The 14,988-nt window shown below is 41.2% G+C and overlaps 1 protein-coding gene across 1 annotated transcript in view; it reads left to right on the top strand.

Moving 5' to 3' along the window:
* Positions 1-14,988, top strand: part of LOC121283866 (serine/threonine-protein kinase Nek5-like) — a 62,362-nt gene that overhangs the window by 20,928 nt on the left and 26,446 nt on the right. Inside the window, exons 6-14 of the mRNA XM_041198667.1 lie at positions 857-927; positions 4,337-4,423; positions 5,770-5,824; positions 9,383-9,583; positions 9,972-10,056; positions 10,841-10,965; positions 12,501-12,685; positions 13,261-13,339; positions 13,437-13,547. Of these exons, the coding sequence (XP_041054601.1) occupies positions 857-927; positions 4,337-4,423; positions 5,770-5,824; positions 9,383-9,583; positions 9,972-10,056; positions 10,841-10,965; positions 12,501-12,685; positions 13,261-13,339; positions 13,437-13,547 (999 nt within the window). The remainder of the gene's footprint in view (positions 1-856; positions 928-4,336; positions 4,424-5,769; positions 5,825-9,382; positions 9,584-9,971; positions 10,057-10,840; positions 10,966-12,500; positions 12,686-13,260; positions 13,340-13,436; positions 13,548-14,988) is intronic.

The following is a 14,988-nucleotide window of genomic DNA, read 5'->3' as shown; positions in this document are numbered from 1 at the left end:
TACTGATTTAATACTATAACTTCTTTTGTTCATATCCACTGTGTCCTGCTCGCTGTTATTGAAGCCCGAATTTTCTGTCATTTTGTGTTTCTTCACTACTTTGATTTCTTTATTTGCTGGTTTCCTTTGGCCCATAGTTTTATATATTTGGTTAAAATATTGTACAATGTACACTTTACACTGAGAGGATGCTTCCAGGCACATAAATTAACATTCAGATAATTGTGCATATTTTGAGAGAAGTGCACATGGATTGGGTGTTCAGGTTGGAGGATAGGATTGAGCAGGCAGTTAGGCAGTTCTTTTACATAAACTGCAGTTGGTTGCTAGCTGTGATGTTTTATAGGCCTTTTGCTCCTTTCTTTGTTTCTCAACCTTTTAGCACCTTTCTTTATGACATTTTGATGATTTAATTTACTTTCCCTCCTTGCACATTTTTCTTGCATTTCACTTCCTCATGCTGTGTAAACTGACCTCCTTGCCAATGCAATTAATCACCAGTAAGCCTGCAAGAGCAAGGGACTGTAAGTCTGACATTTCACTCTTCCTATTGGTAGAATGTTTAACCTCTGTTCAATGCCTCTTTGCTGTGGTCTGGCTACACCACTTCATGGAATTCCAGTGAACTGAACTGCAGTTTATGCTCCTTACTTTATCCTAATATGTATGAATTACATTGGCTCGTATATAAAGATACGTTATAAATTCTTGTTAAATAATTTTATAGATGCCTGCAGAATTTTATATCTAGAATTAAACAATAGTTCTGAACATTGAAAGTGTTAACGACGAGGGCTGTGGGAATTTAAGTTGTGTTTAGCATTGTGAATAAAATAAAATATATTTTTATCCATAGAACATTTTTCTTTGTCATAAAGGAGTGACTGTAAAACTTGGAGACTTTGGAATAGCACGCATGTTGAACAAGTAAGTTTCCACTAACTGAAACTGTTATAGCAGCGCCTTTAAAAATTGTGTTTTCTTATGCAAGTTACCTGATAGAAAGGGTACATTATTAACTGAGCTGTTACCAAGAAGGAGAGACTTCTGTTATGAGCAGAGTTTGGAAAAGTTGGAATTAGTCCTTGAAAAAGAAAAGATATCAGAGATGACCCAGGAGAGGTTTTCAGGATATGTGAGGTTTTGATATGCTAGTAGAAAGAAAAAAAAACCTATTCCCTCTGGTGAGTGGATCAATAAGCAGAGGTTATCATTAGCAAAAGATCGAAAGGAGAGATGAGAAATTCTTTCACTCAGTGTTGTCAGGATCTGGAACATGATGTGAAAAGGTGGTAGAAGCTGATTCCGTAAATAATTTTACAGGACCAATACTTTAAGATAAGGAACTTAACAGGGTTATGGGCAAAAAACAGGAGTGCAAGACTGTGCATTAATGCGCTTTCGCAGATGCAGCACAGGAATGAGGCGCCAAATGGCCTCCTTCTGTGCTGTAATTTTGTGACGACCAACTGCAAAAGTGCACCATATCTCATATGGTTTTGAATTTTCATCTTTGGCTTTTTGTTTTGCAGAGACAATGTTTAAGGTTTAAAAGTCAACCTTCATTGTGTGTCTTGCTTCCTGAAATTTATACGGGGTTATCACCGTGCCTTCACCTTATTGAATGGTGGAAATTTTTAAAAGCTAAGCAAAATTTGTAAAAATCATATTAACAATTATTTATACTTTGTATTAATCTAATATCTTGTTTCTATATAAGTTAGTATACTAATTTAAAACAACATTGAACTACAATTGTCACTTTTTTTTCTTTACTCTTTTATGGGATGTGGGTGTTGCTGGCAAGGCCAGTATTTGTTGCCCATCCCTAATTGCCCTTGAACTGAGTGCCTTGCTAGGCCATTTCAGAGGGCAGCTAAGAGTCAACCACATTGCTGAGGGCCTGGAGTCACATGTAGGCCAGACATGTAGGGTGGGATGAGGCTTCTGGTATTAAATTAAGAAAATATATGGGCAGAATTTTCATCATGTATATGTTCAGATGACCACTTTTGATGCGTGGACATTTTGTTCAGGATTTTAAAATCTTTATTTAATTGTTTTGAAGTCTTCAGCTCCCTGAGGCAGCTCTCTGCCTTCAGGGAGCTTTCATTCAGCGCTCGCCTTCGCTTACATCAGCGCCCGCCCTCCTCCTGCCCCCACCCCGGTAGCGCTGAGCATTTCAGCGCGCGCTTCATGCTGGCTGGCTGTTAATTGGCCAGCCAGCGTGAAATCGCAATCGGAGTCTGATTGCGGGTGGTGGTCAGTTCCCTTGCTGCTCCCGGGCCTGCCGATCACGCCTCCACACCGACCCAAAAATCCTGCCCATGGTCACCGTTACTGAGAATCACTTTCAATTCCAGATTTATTAATTGAATTTAAGTTCACGGTGGGGGTTCAATCTATGTTCCCATGTATTAGCCTGGGCCTCTGGATTACATGTCCAGTAACATTACCACAATGCGCCCCCATCTCTCTTTAAATTCTTTTTCACAGCCACATGGAATAACATAGGATTTGTTGTTTTACTTAAATCCATCATTTTACAAGAGTAGATTTTTAGCTTGCCATGCACCTGGCAATGTGAATGAAATCCCTTTTATAGAAATGTCCTATTTTCATTTCTACCGTAGGGGAAAAATTTCCCCCTTTTAAGTCTGGCTGAAGTTCCGGAATCAATTGGTGGAATTTAACACCCACACCAAACACCATCCCCCACCCCCCCCCCAACCGCCACCAAACATGGCAGGTTTGGAGGTGGGGAGGGCATTTGAATGAATGGGAAGCTACAGAGAGGGGATCCTGAAGCCTTTCCGGCTCTTCCCCCACCCCTTCTGATTAACCTGTAGGCGGGAAGGGTGGAGGGTAGCCTTCTGGCTTGGATGGCAATTGGGGCCCTACTGGGACCTTACTTGAGTGGGAGGGCAGACACTGCCCAGGGAAGTGCCTGATTACCTCAGACCTCGGAACAGCATCAAACCACTTAGGGTCACTTAAGGGCTTCATCCCGCCTGCAATGAACAGGGGACTCGACATCTGGAAAGGACACCCAGCAAACCCTTTCACATTTGCCAGTGGCCTACTGCGATTTCTGGGGGGGTGGGGGGGTTCCCTCATTGGAACTCGGCATTGGGAAGAGGTGGCCATGCAGGAAGCCACCCCTGTCCTTGCTGACAACTTCCCACACCGCAACCCCACCCCACCTCCACTGCACTCTGTTCTGGCCTCCTTATGACTCCCACCCTCCCCACACTCACCTCTGTCTAGGGATCCATGGCCAATCCTTCCTGCAGGCCTAAGTGTAATACAGGCAATGGTCACTGCTCCCGGTGGCACTGCCAATATTGGAACTGCCAGCCTCTGAGTGGCCAGCAGCACATGGGGGCAGGATTTCTGAGCTACTGGGGCCTTACTTGTGTGGGAGGGCAGGCACTGCCCAGGGAAGTGCCTGATTACCCAAGACCTCGGAACATCATCAGGCCGCCTGAAAAGAAGTGAAGTGGAATTCTCACCAGTTCTCCAACATGTGGGTGATAACATTGTTATGCTCATTAAATTCTATCCAATGTCTGTAAAACAGGCATTCAATTTTGTGCTTTTAAACAAGGGGCTCATAATAGGCTCTTTGTACATAAATTTTAATAATAAGAAAATTATGCTAAGCTACAAACCATCATTTTTATTTGTTGCCTAGATACATTTCTAGGCTATTCTGCCGCAAACTCCAGTAATCTGTACTATTACTTCCTATTGTTCTAATTTTAATTTGTCAATGTTACAAACTAAAATCATTGCTGCAAAACTAATTGCCTTGAAATATCATGGGGGGGCTGCTGGGGAGTGGGGGGAGTGGGGGTGGGAGTTGGGGTGAGGGGTTTGGGGGTGGGGTTGGGAGGAGGGGTTGGGGGTCGAGGTGGGGGTGTGTGGGTGGGTTGGGGGTGGGGTGATGGGGGTTGTGGGGGTGGTGGGGTAGGGGGGTGGGAGAAGGGGTGGGAGTTGGGGGGTGGGGGTATGGGGGTGTGGCGGGGTGGGGGAGTTGGGGGTGCCTCCGCCTCCGATGGGCCCAGGGGACTTGCAAAGGAGCTCCTGCCTTCTTGCCAAAGAGGAGTCTGTGCTTCCCACATGGCGTCAGCCACCACCACCCCACCCCCTGCTTAAATTGCTAACTGCTTTCACATCATGTTTTTCTCTTACAAGACATATGGTTTAATGTTAAAACACAAACTGGAGTTCAAAATAGTTTGAAAAAATGTGAAGTAATTTAATTTGCATCATACAATTTTATTAATAATCTTTTTAAACTTTAGTTTTCTTTTCTATTATACCCTTCTTCTAGTACCATGGAGTTAGCACATACGTGTATTGGCACACCATACTATTTATCCCCAGAGATATGTGCAAATCAACCATACAATAACAAAACGTAAGTGTAAAATGTGTTGTCAACAACAACTTGCATTTATATAGTGCTCTGTAACAAAAGCTGGATTTTGTTGTCTAATTTTGTTTCGGTACTCATTCACTTAAACCCAGTCACTCAAGATTTTAAAAATGACTGCAGTTTAGATGGCTAAGCAACATTGGCGGTTTCATCAATTATGGACTGGAGAGAGGTGTAATTCAAACTCAAACAATGCTGACTCATTGAACATGGCAAATATCTAAATGTAAACAGTCAGATATTCAAAGTTCAGGTAGTTCTGAAAACTAATTTCTAAAGTGGTAAAAGGGAAGTTTGGTTAAAATCATGCAAATATGGAGATTATTTGCATGGAGGCATCCACCTCCAACTGTGTCGAGGCAACACACAGAGCATAGGGACCATTCTGTCAAGCAGGTAAAGAATGGCCAGCTCCACAAACAGGGCAGTGGGACCTGCCATCATGGAGTCCCTGGTGATAGCTCTGACAGCACCACGACAGCTCACACTGCTGCAATGGAAGCTCAAACAACTACTATCTTAGCAGAGCCAGAGGAGTGCTGAGGCCCAGTCTCAAGACAGTAGCATTAGTCCCATGGAATAGGCACCTGTTGTTCTCCTTCAGAATGAAATTCTCCACTCAGCTAATTTTGCCTTGTCTGCTCCTTTTGATAAGCCCTCCTCCAAAGGCTTTCTTTTCAACTGCACCTTAATTTCTCAATCCTACCCATTCTATTTCTGTTACTTTCCTCATGCCTAGTGGCTAAATATCCCTCATGTTGAAAGGTGTTCCTCCACATAAAGATTTCTATATAAATGAAAATTTGGGAGACATTTTGAAATTAAAAATGTTTGATTCAAAAACGTAAGTCACAATAACATCTGTAAAGACAGTGAGGCATTTAAGTCTTCTGCTTTTGTTATTAACTGTTTGATTCTTCATGTAGCATGTATATATTGTATATTTTAATAGAACCTGCTAAAATTAGGGTGTAGCATTCTGTGTATAGGTAGAAGCTGTAGTGTTAGGGTGCAAAGATGGTGCTATGTCATTATAAATGTACCTTTGATGAATGGTGAACCATATCTAAATGGAATGTGTTTCAGAAGGGGAGATAATTTTAACGTTAGCTGAGCAATGAATTTACCCAGTTTCAAATTTAACACCTTAAAAGGTGTATATAAGTTAAGCTATGTGAAAATCTTTGTAATAATTCATAACTATGCTGAAATCTGTAAGGAAGAGGATGCACAATCTAATCACAGTTATTTTTGCCTCAGTATTATCTTTTGTATATATAAATTCTTGCCTTTATGTACATATAGTCATTTTTGATTTTTTTTTTTAGTGATATTTGGTCTCTTGGATGTGTCCTGTATGAGTTAGCCACTCTGAATCATCCAGTAAGTACAGTAACTATCAAACGTGGTAGCATAGGAACATTTTTAAGAGCAGCTTAGTGTACTAGAAAACTAATTCATTGTGAATTCAAGAATAAGTGTGTTGACATATGTAAATGTATGCAATGTATCTGCAGGCACTCTAGTGACACTCAGCTATCTATGGCAAGGTAACTTCTTTAAATAATTTCACTTTACCCAGCTTGTACAAGATGCACACAATTAGACAACCTCTGATATTTGGGCCACTATTATTTGTAGGTATACAGCACATTTGCAAGTTTATATGCATTGGAGTAAATTTCTGCATAAGTTCTCTACTATTTCTCCATAACTTTGGAAAAGTTGTGTAAACCTTGAAAAAAACAGCATAAATAGTTTTGGCAAATGAACTAGGAAACCCCAAAGATATTCAGCCCACATTACCATGCATGGTGTCCATGTCAACACAAAGATGCTCCAGATTTTGGCTTAAACCAGGGTGTATTTTCCTTTCTACAGCTCATCTAATCTTTTACATTTGTGTATTTGTACATCATAGGCTAGATAAGGTCACAGATTTGCATTGGTCAATCATCTCCAATGTGTGCCTTGACTTGCAACACAATGGTTCTGCCTGCCCTTATGTATGCTGTTTATATGGTATTGTCAGCATGATTGCAATATTTCACAGTTTATGGGCCATCAGCAGCAGCCGAATTGTACTCAAACACAATCTGTAATCTCATGGCCCGGCGTATACTCCACTCTACCATTACCATCAAGCCAGGGGATCAACCCTGGTTCAATGAAGAGTGCAGGTGGGCATGCCAGGAGCAGCACCAGACATACCTAAAAATGAGGTGTCAACCTGGTGAAGCTATAACACGGAGCTACATGTGTGCCAAACAGCTTAAGCAGCAGCTGATAGACAGAGCTAAGCAATCCCACAACCAATGGATCAGATCTAAGCTCTGCAATCCTGCCACATCCAGTCATGAATGGCGGTGGAGAATTAAACAATTCTGTGGAGGAGGAGTCTCCACAAATATCCCATCTTCAATGATGGGAGAGCCCAGCATTTCAGTGCAAAAGCTAAGACTGAAGCATTTGCAACAATCTTCAGCCAGAATACTGAGTGGATGATCCATCTTGGCCTCCTCCAGAGGTCCCCAGCATCACAGATGCCAGTCTTCAGCCAATTTGATTCATTCCACATGATATCAAGAAATGGCTGAAGGCACTGGATAGGGCGAAGGCTATGGGGCCTGACAATATTCCAGCAATAGTACTGAAGACTTGTGCTCCAGAACTTGCCGCACCCCTGTCAAGCTGTTCCAGTACAGCTACACACTGGCATCTACCCGGCAATGTGGAAAATTGCCTATGTAAGTCCTGTACACAAAAAGCAGGACAAATTCAACCCGGCCAATTACCGCCCATCAGTCTACTCTCGATCATCAGTAAAGTAATGGAAGGGGTCATCAACAGTGCTATCAAGCTGCACTTGCTTAGCAATAACCTGCTCACTGATGCCCAGTTTGAGTTCCACCAAGGCCACTCAGCTCCTGACCTCATTACAGCCTTGGTTCAAAAATGGACAAAAGAGTTGAACTTCCGAGGTAAGGTGAGAGTGACCGCCCTTGACTTGAATGCCGCATTTAACTGAGTGTGGCATCAAGGAGACCTAGCAAAACTGGAGTCAATGGGAATCAGGAGGAAAACTCTTCACTGATTGGACTCATACTTAGCACAAAGGAAGATGGAAGTTGGAGGTCAGTCACCTCAGTTTCAGGACATCACTGCAGGAGTTCCTTAGGGTAGTGTCTTCGGCCCAGCCAACTTCAGCTGCTTCATCAATGACCTTCCTTCCATCATAACATCAGAAGTGGGGATGTTCGCTGATGATTACACAATGTTCAGCACCATTCGCGATTCCTCAGATACTACAACAAGAGGGAATCTAACCATCGCCCCTTGACGTTCAATGGCATTACCATCACTGAATCCCCCACTCTCAACATCTTGGGGGAACCATTGACCAGAAACTGAACTGGACCAGCCATATAAATACTGTGGCTACAAGAGTAGGTCAGAGGCTAGGAACCCTGCAACGAGTAATTCACCTCCTGACTCCCCAAAGCCTGTCCACCATTTACAAGGCACAAGTCAGGAGTGTGATGGAATACTTCCCACTTGCCTGGATGAGTACAGCTCCAACAACACTAATGAGGCTTGACACTGCCCAGGACTAAGTAGCCTGCTTGATTTGCACCATATCCATAAACATTCACTCCCTCCATCACTGATGCACAGTAGCAGTAGTGTGCACCATCTACAAAATGCACTGCAGGAATTCACCAAGGCTCCTTAGATAGTACCTTCCAAACCCATGACCACTACCATCTAGAAGGACAAGGGCAGCAGGTAGATGGGAACACCACTACCTGGAAGTTCCCCTCCAAGTCACTCACCATCCTGACTTGGAAATATATCGCCGTTCCTTCGCTGTCACTGGGTCAAAATCTTGGAACTCCCTTCCTAACAACACTGGGTGTATCTACACCACATGGTCTGCAGCAGTTCAAGAAGGCAGCTCACCACCACCTTCTCAAGGGCAACTAGGAATGGGCAATAAATGCTATCCCAGCCAGCCAAGCCCACATCCTGTGAATTAATTTTTAAAAAGAAGCATATATGTGAGGCTAAAATATGTCTTGTTGCTGGAGTCTCAAAGTCCCAATGCTGGAGTGTAAAGTGGGAGGTGACCTTGCTCCCGAGGGTGGAGGTTCCCTGCTGCAGCATTTTGCTGTCAGCAGCCAATTAACAGGCTGCTGTGGCCCTCCCCAAGAGCTGCAATCTAATCAAAGGGTCGGATAGAGATCGCTGGTGCGGAGCCTTCATCACTAGGGAGAGGGCGCCTCAAAGGTGAGGTGCCCTCGAAGAGAGCTGAGTTTTTCGGTGGGGACATATGGGGCCAGGCAGCCGGGCCCTGCAATCAGTTGGATGGTGGTGAGGCTGTTCTGCTGATGTTGCTAGGGCCCAAGATGGTCATTACCTTGTGGGCCCCTCTTAAGGCCATGGAGTGCCCACCAGGGAGGGTCCCTTCCTGCCCCACATTACCAGGAGCCCACTGAGAAGCTGCCAGTGTTTTTACCCACATGTCCCCATGAGGCGGCGGACCCTCCCAACACAGACAGAATGCCTGCATGGGTGTGAGGTGGCCCTTAATTGGACAATTAACTCAATTGTCCACCTGGTGGGTGGCTGAGTTGCTGAGCCTCCTGCTGCTTCCAATATGCCATGGCAGCGAGAAGATGTCAGGCTTTTTTCTCGATGCCTTACTCTGCCATATTACCAGTCCCCCCCAGTCTCCAAAGGGCTCGGAAAATTACCTTTGTTTTTCTCATTAATTGCGGTTCCTGGCCATAGAGATGTAAAATGGAATAAAAGTAAAATTGATTTAAGATTGAATGTAACAAAGAAAATAAATAGTAGTTCAATCAAACTTGGAAAGTTGGTGTTATTTGTCCCATTATCACTTTATTGTGAAAATAATTTCAGTAAATGTTTTTTTTTCAGTTTGAAGGCAATAATTTGCATCAGTTAGTGGTGAGGATCTGTAAAGGTCACTATGCCCCGATAAATCCCAGATACACCTATGACTTGAGAATGTTATCAGCCCAGTTGTTCAAAGTTAACCCACGTGATCGACCATCCATCAATTCAATTTTAAAAAAGAAGTTCCTGGAAAAGCGTATTAGAAAATACCTAAGCCCTGAGGTATAGTTTTGTTCTTTGAAATTTTATTTGCTGTATAAATTATTTTTAGTAGATCTACATTAGGTTTAATCTAATGCACCTTATTAAGTAAGAATGTTAATGATATTGTCTTGAGGTCCTCATGCAGTGAGATAGTATACATTATATTTTATTGAAAGATATATTACCCTTGTGGCCCAAGTGTTACTATCCACATCTGGATAATTAACTTGAAGACTAGAACTTGCTGGAAAAATTGACAAACTTAATCATAAAAAGCTCCCTGTGAGAGAAATAATATCACACTGAGTGAAATCTTGTTCCTGATTATCATGATTTTGGTCATATTTTCTGACTGTAAAATAAACATAATTCTCTGTGTTTGTATATATTTTTAAAAAAATTGCAGCTAATAAAGGAAGAGTTTAGTCACACGGTCATTCATAAGAAGAAGTCACCTGCATCAAGACCTGCAGCAGCTACCTCACAACCAGGTAGAACAAAGCTGATCTTAATGTTAATCACAATAGGCTCCAGAAATGAGCTAATGCCTCAATATTGTCCCTGTAAAATGGAGTGAAAAGTCATTGGAAGTAATTTTAACTTGTGCAATAGTCAAAAGATCAGTGATAGCAGATTGGCTGCCCGTCTTACATCTCTCCTGATTTTGATTTCCATTAATTTCAGGAACAAAAGCTGTGAAGAACTGATTTTCACTATACCTCCAGTTGCAATTTATTTGCTAAAAGCATCTCCATGACTATCTGTATTTTTGAGCAATTTCAAACTATTATCTTCCCTTTCCCCTATGATTCTCCTTGGAACATGCATACACCAGCTGGGAAAGTAAGAAATGGCCTCCCCTGGGACTTTGATCAATGCTACTCTTGAATAACCCATTTAAATGCCTAAGATTGATAACGCTGGTGAGCTGCTGACACTATCCTGTGGCCCAGTTGCTCTGCATTGTTGTTAATTGGAGCTTGTTTTCGTATAAAGTCATTTTAGAACACAGCTTGGTTTGCCATTTACTCAACAGGAAACTAATATATCTGCAGCTTCAAATCTTATTGAAGCTTTTGGGAAACCTGTTCTCCAAATTGATTTTATTAGCATACCTTTCATATAGGTGCTTTTATTTTTACAAAACTAGGAATTGATGTATTAAAATTTGTAACATATAGTCTGGATATACTGCATGCTAGTCACCTGGGAATTTAAAAAAAAACAAAGTATCTTTGCTAATTTTTTTTATATATTGTGGTCTTTACTTGCAAGCTCCAAAGACACAGAAAGCTAAATGTGAGGTGAAGCGGCCACCAAGGCCACTGATGAATAAAAAGCAATTACCAGCTCATTCTGAATGGAAACCATTAGCAGTGGTCAACAGGCCAAATATCAAGGTGCGATATAAAGAATATGCCTGTACTGATTAACTGTGATTCTGAGTGTATTAATTGTCAGAAACTACCATGCTCTCAGGCAGAATGGAAGTGGTGTGGGTTGGAATTATACATCTGCTGTTTAGAATCTGCATCCATTTTATCCTGGTTTCACACAGGCAGGTCTTAATAGAACTTTGTCCTTCTTTGCCAGCAGCATCCCCCCACCCCCCATGTTAGTATTAGTTAATGTGCTGTGTCAGCTTTGCTCAGTTGGTCACCTTCTTGTCTCTGTGTCAGAAAGTTGTGGATTCAAGCCACTACTTCAGGCTTTGACCATATTAACTGACCTGATATCCCAATGCATAGCTGAAGGAGGTATTCTCAGTCAGATCTATTGTCCTTTGGATGAGATGTTAAACCAAGAACATAGCTGTCTGCTCTGATGAACTCAAGAAAAAAAAAGCCAGAAATTGCAATTATATATTGTCTTTTATGACCTCATACATTACTTGCCATAGAGGGAGTGCAAGGGAGGTTCACCAGACTAATTCCTGGGATGACGGGACTGTCCTATGAGGAGAGATTGAGGAGACTGGGTCTGTATTCTTTAGATTTTAGAAGAATAAGATGTGATCTCATTGAAACTTATGAAATTCTTAAAGGACTAGACAGGGTAGATGCAGAAAGGCTGTTTCCTGGCTGAGCAGTCTAAAAATCAGGAGACGCAGTCTCAGAATAAAGGGCAAGCCATTTAGTTCTGAGATGAGGAGGAGTTTCTTCATTCAGAGGGTGGTGAATCTTTGGAATCCTCTACCCCAGAGGCCTGTTGAAGCTCATTGAGTATATTTAAGACAGAGATAAATTTCTAGGTATTAATGACATCAAGGCGTATAGGGATAGTGCGGGAAAGTGGCGTTGAGGTAGATGATCAGCCATGATTTTATTAAATGGCGGAACATGCTCGAGGGGCTGAATGGCCTATTCCTGCTACTATGTTCCTCAGGATATCCCAAAGTGCTTTACAGCTAATCAAGTATTTTTAAATTGTAGACACAGTTGTAACATCGGAAATGTTAGATGAATGTTACATATCCATGGCACCACTTGAAGAAGTGCAGGAGATTTTCCCATTGTCCTGGTTAACATTTCATATTAAATCAACATGATCAGATCATTCATCTCATTGCTGCGTATGAATCATGTTGGATGCAAAATGATTGCCATGATTGGCTACAAGTCACTACACTTCAAAGTAATTAATTGTATGCAAAGTGCATTTTTAAAGTCACTTTAAAACTATTAATAGTAAGTGGGACTTCAAAGGGAGACTTTGTCATATGTTCACCAAAGGGGATCCATATTGCTTTCCAGAATATTAATACAACGCCTCTACCATAGCCTGTTTGAGATACAAGTTAAACAAAAAATATTTACTGCTATTGGGAAACTCAACAGGTAATCTATTTTATTTCAGGCATGTGTAAGTTCTGAATCTAGGTTACAAAATAAAATCCATAATAACAGTTTTCAATTTTATAAAATATTTTCTCTAGCAATTTAACCATCTATCAGCTGCAAAGCCACCATCTTCCAAGATCGAAGGGCGATATGAACACTACCATGGTTATCTAGATTACATAGAGAGAAGATCAAATGACCACATAACTCCAGCTGCGCCTTATTATAACTTCCTAATTGAAGATTACAGAGAGGGAGTGAATCATGATCCAATCCAGTGGTAAACATCTGTATTTGGTTCCAAATATATTGTAAAAAATTAAAGTTATTTTTGGCCATTAGGACTAAATTGCATTTTGGAAGCAAAGATTTATTTTGTTGTTTTTTTAGAAGCCAATTGAGTACAGTGGTCATCATTTTAGGCAAATTCCTAATCATTAAATGAACATTTAACCAATATTTTCTCAAAACAATTGGACTCGCTTCAATGATAGGGAGAAATCTGCTTGGGAATTAATCCTTAAATACGACCAAGCATGTCCTTCGCTATTTTACCTCCCTGCCTTTGGGAAACAAGTAAATCTGTGAGTGGGGGATGGTGGGCAAGAAGCTGCTCTAAACTGTTCAGTGAAGTTTTGACCGTATACTTTGACATCTATTATATATAATAATTTCTGAGGTGAATACTTGTACAGTGAAATAACATACAGTGATAAAATAGATGTTTCACAATTTAATTTGATTAACATTGAAATGAAGAGAATGCTATGTTATTGAGGTCAGAGAGAGCAATTAACAAGATGAAAAACAGTACCAAGGAAAAACCTTAGCAAACATCACTGGATTATGTTTCAGGCCATATGCAGTGCATGAAGAATACATTCAGAGAAAATTGGAAGCACAACAGTATAAGATTAAAGTAGAAAAACAGTTGGTAAGTGGCTGCATTGAAAATGTTATCGCAATAAAGTTTTTTATGCTTCCTAATGAAAATAATTTTTATCATCCCATTTGTTACGTGTGTTCCACAGGGAATACGTCCTCGTTCATCAGACCCTTGTGAACATCAAATTCAGAATCCAGATGTACAGGCTAAACAATGTGCTGAGCAGCAAGCTAAGAAAAAAGCAGCAAAAGATGAGGTACATTGCTTGATATATTAAAATATGTTTACTTCAGCTAATGAGAGAGTAGCACACAGACCGTTTTTTTGTTGCTCTTTCATGGGATGTGAGCATCACTGGCTAGGCCAGCATTTATTGCCCATTTCTAATTGTTCCTGAGAAGGCAGTGGTGAGCTGCTGCAGTCCATCTGGTGTTAGGAAAGGATTTCCAGGTTTTTGACTTTTGCGTTGACGTGCAGGACTCCCCCATCATTGAAGTTGGAGATATTTGTGGATCTTCTTTCTCACTGGGGATAGTGTACTATAACATCAAGCCCCACTGCTCCCCCAGCCAAGATAAATGTGAAAAGTTTGATTAGACCACTAAATTGCCCAATTCTACCTAACTGTTTAAGTTAATAGAATAGGAGCACCAGGTTTGTAAACTTAACAAGTAAATAACTGTTTATTAAACAAATTGTCCTTAACCAGTGGCAAAAGACAGAAATATAAACTGCTAACTTCTAACTCTATAACTTAAACTCTGCCCCTTCTTAACTCCTATACACAAACACACATACACACATGTAAAACATACAAAACATGGATTTTAAGGGTGAGATAAAATAGTTCAATAGCACCAATCTGGAGTACGGGATTAGATGAGTTGATTTTGATTGATGACTTTCCAAATTCCTTGCAATTTGTTGTTAATGACAGGAAATGGTCTTCCAGCACTTTCAGTCTGTGGTTCACAGTTGAAAAACTTCCTTTTCAATATCTCTACTAGTGATTTCCCCCTTTTCCTCTTCACAGGGGGTTTTTCAGAAAGAGAGCAGGCTACAAAGATATGAGGGATAGCCAGCTAGCTATTCTGGCAGAATACTGGAATCTTATAAACACAGGAGAGAGAGGTTTCAGATCTTCCCTCTTTGCAGGCTAGGAGCTGTACTGCCTGTACTGTTACCACACAAAACCCTGGTAATCTGGTCAGGAGCCAATTAAAATGCTGCCCTCAGACAGTACCCCTTAATTCAGAACCCCTTTCTGGCACCATCCTGTTCTCTTATGACACCCTATGTTCCAGGATAGCAACATTCTATACATTCCTCATCCTGCTCCAGTGAACATGTCTTTCAACTGCAGCCATGGTAGTTAAAGCCACAGTCTAATTTTAAAGTCACAGTCCAAGAAAAATAAAAAATAGTTTCTTTACATCTTAGTTGGTTGTTTAATTGTTTACAATCATTCATGAATGGACATGGCAGGACTGCAGAGCTTAGATCTGATCCATCGGTTGTGGGATCATTTAGTTCTATCGCATGATGCTTTTGCTGTTTGGCATGGAAGTAGCCCTGTGTTGTTGCTGCACCAGGTTGGCATGTCATTTTTAGGTATGTCTAGTGCTGCTCCTAGCATGCTGTCCTGTACTCTCAAGAATGCAACCATTATTACTATCCACAAGAAGGGGGACAAATCT

Source organism: Carcharodon carcharias, chromosome 11, assembly GCF_017639515.1.
Source record: "Carcharodon carcharias isolate sCarCar2 chromosome 11, sCarCar2.pri, whole genome shotgun sequence".
In the NCBI taxonomy this organism is placed as follows: Eukaryota; Metazoa; Chordata; class Chondrichthyes; order Lamniformes; family Lamnidae; genus Carcharodon; species Carcharodon carcharias.
This window is presented reverse-complemented; position numbering and strand designations above follow the sequence as displayed.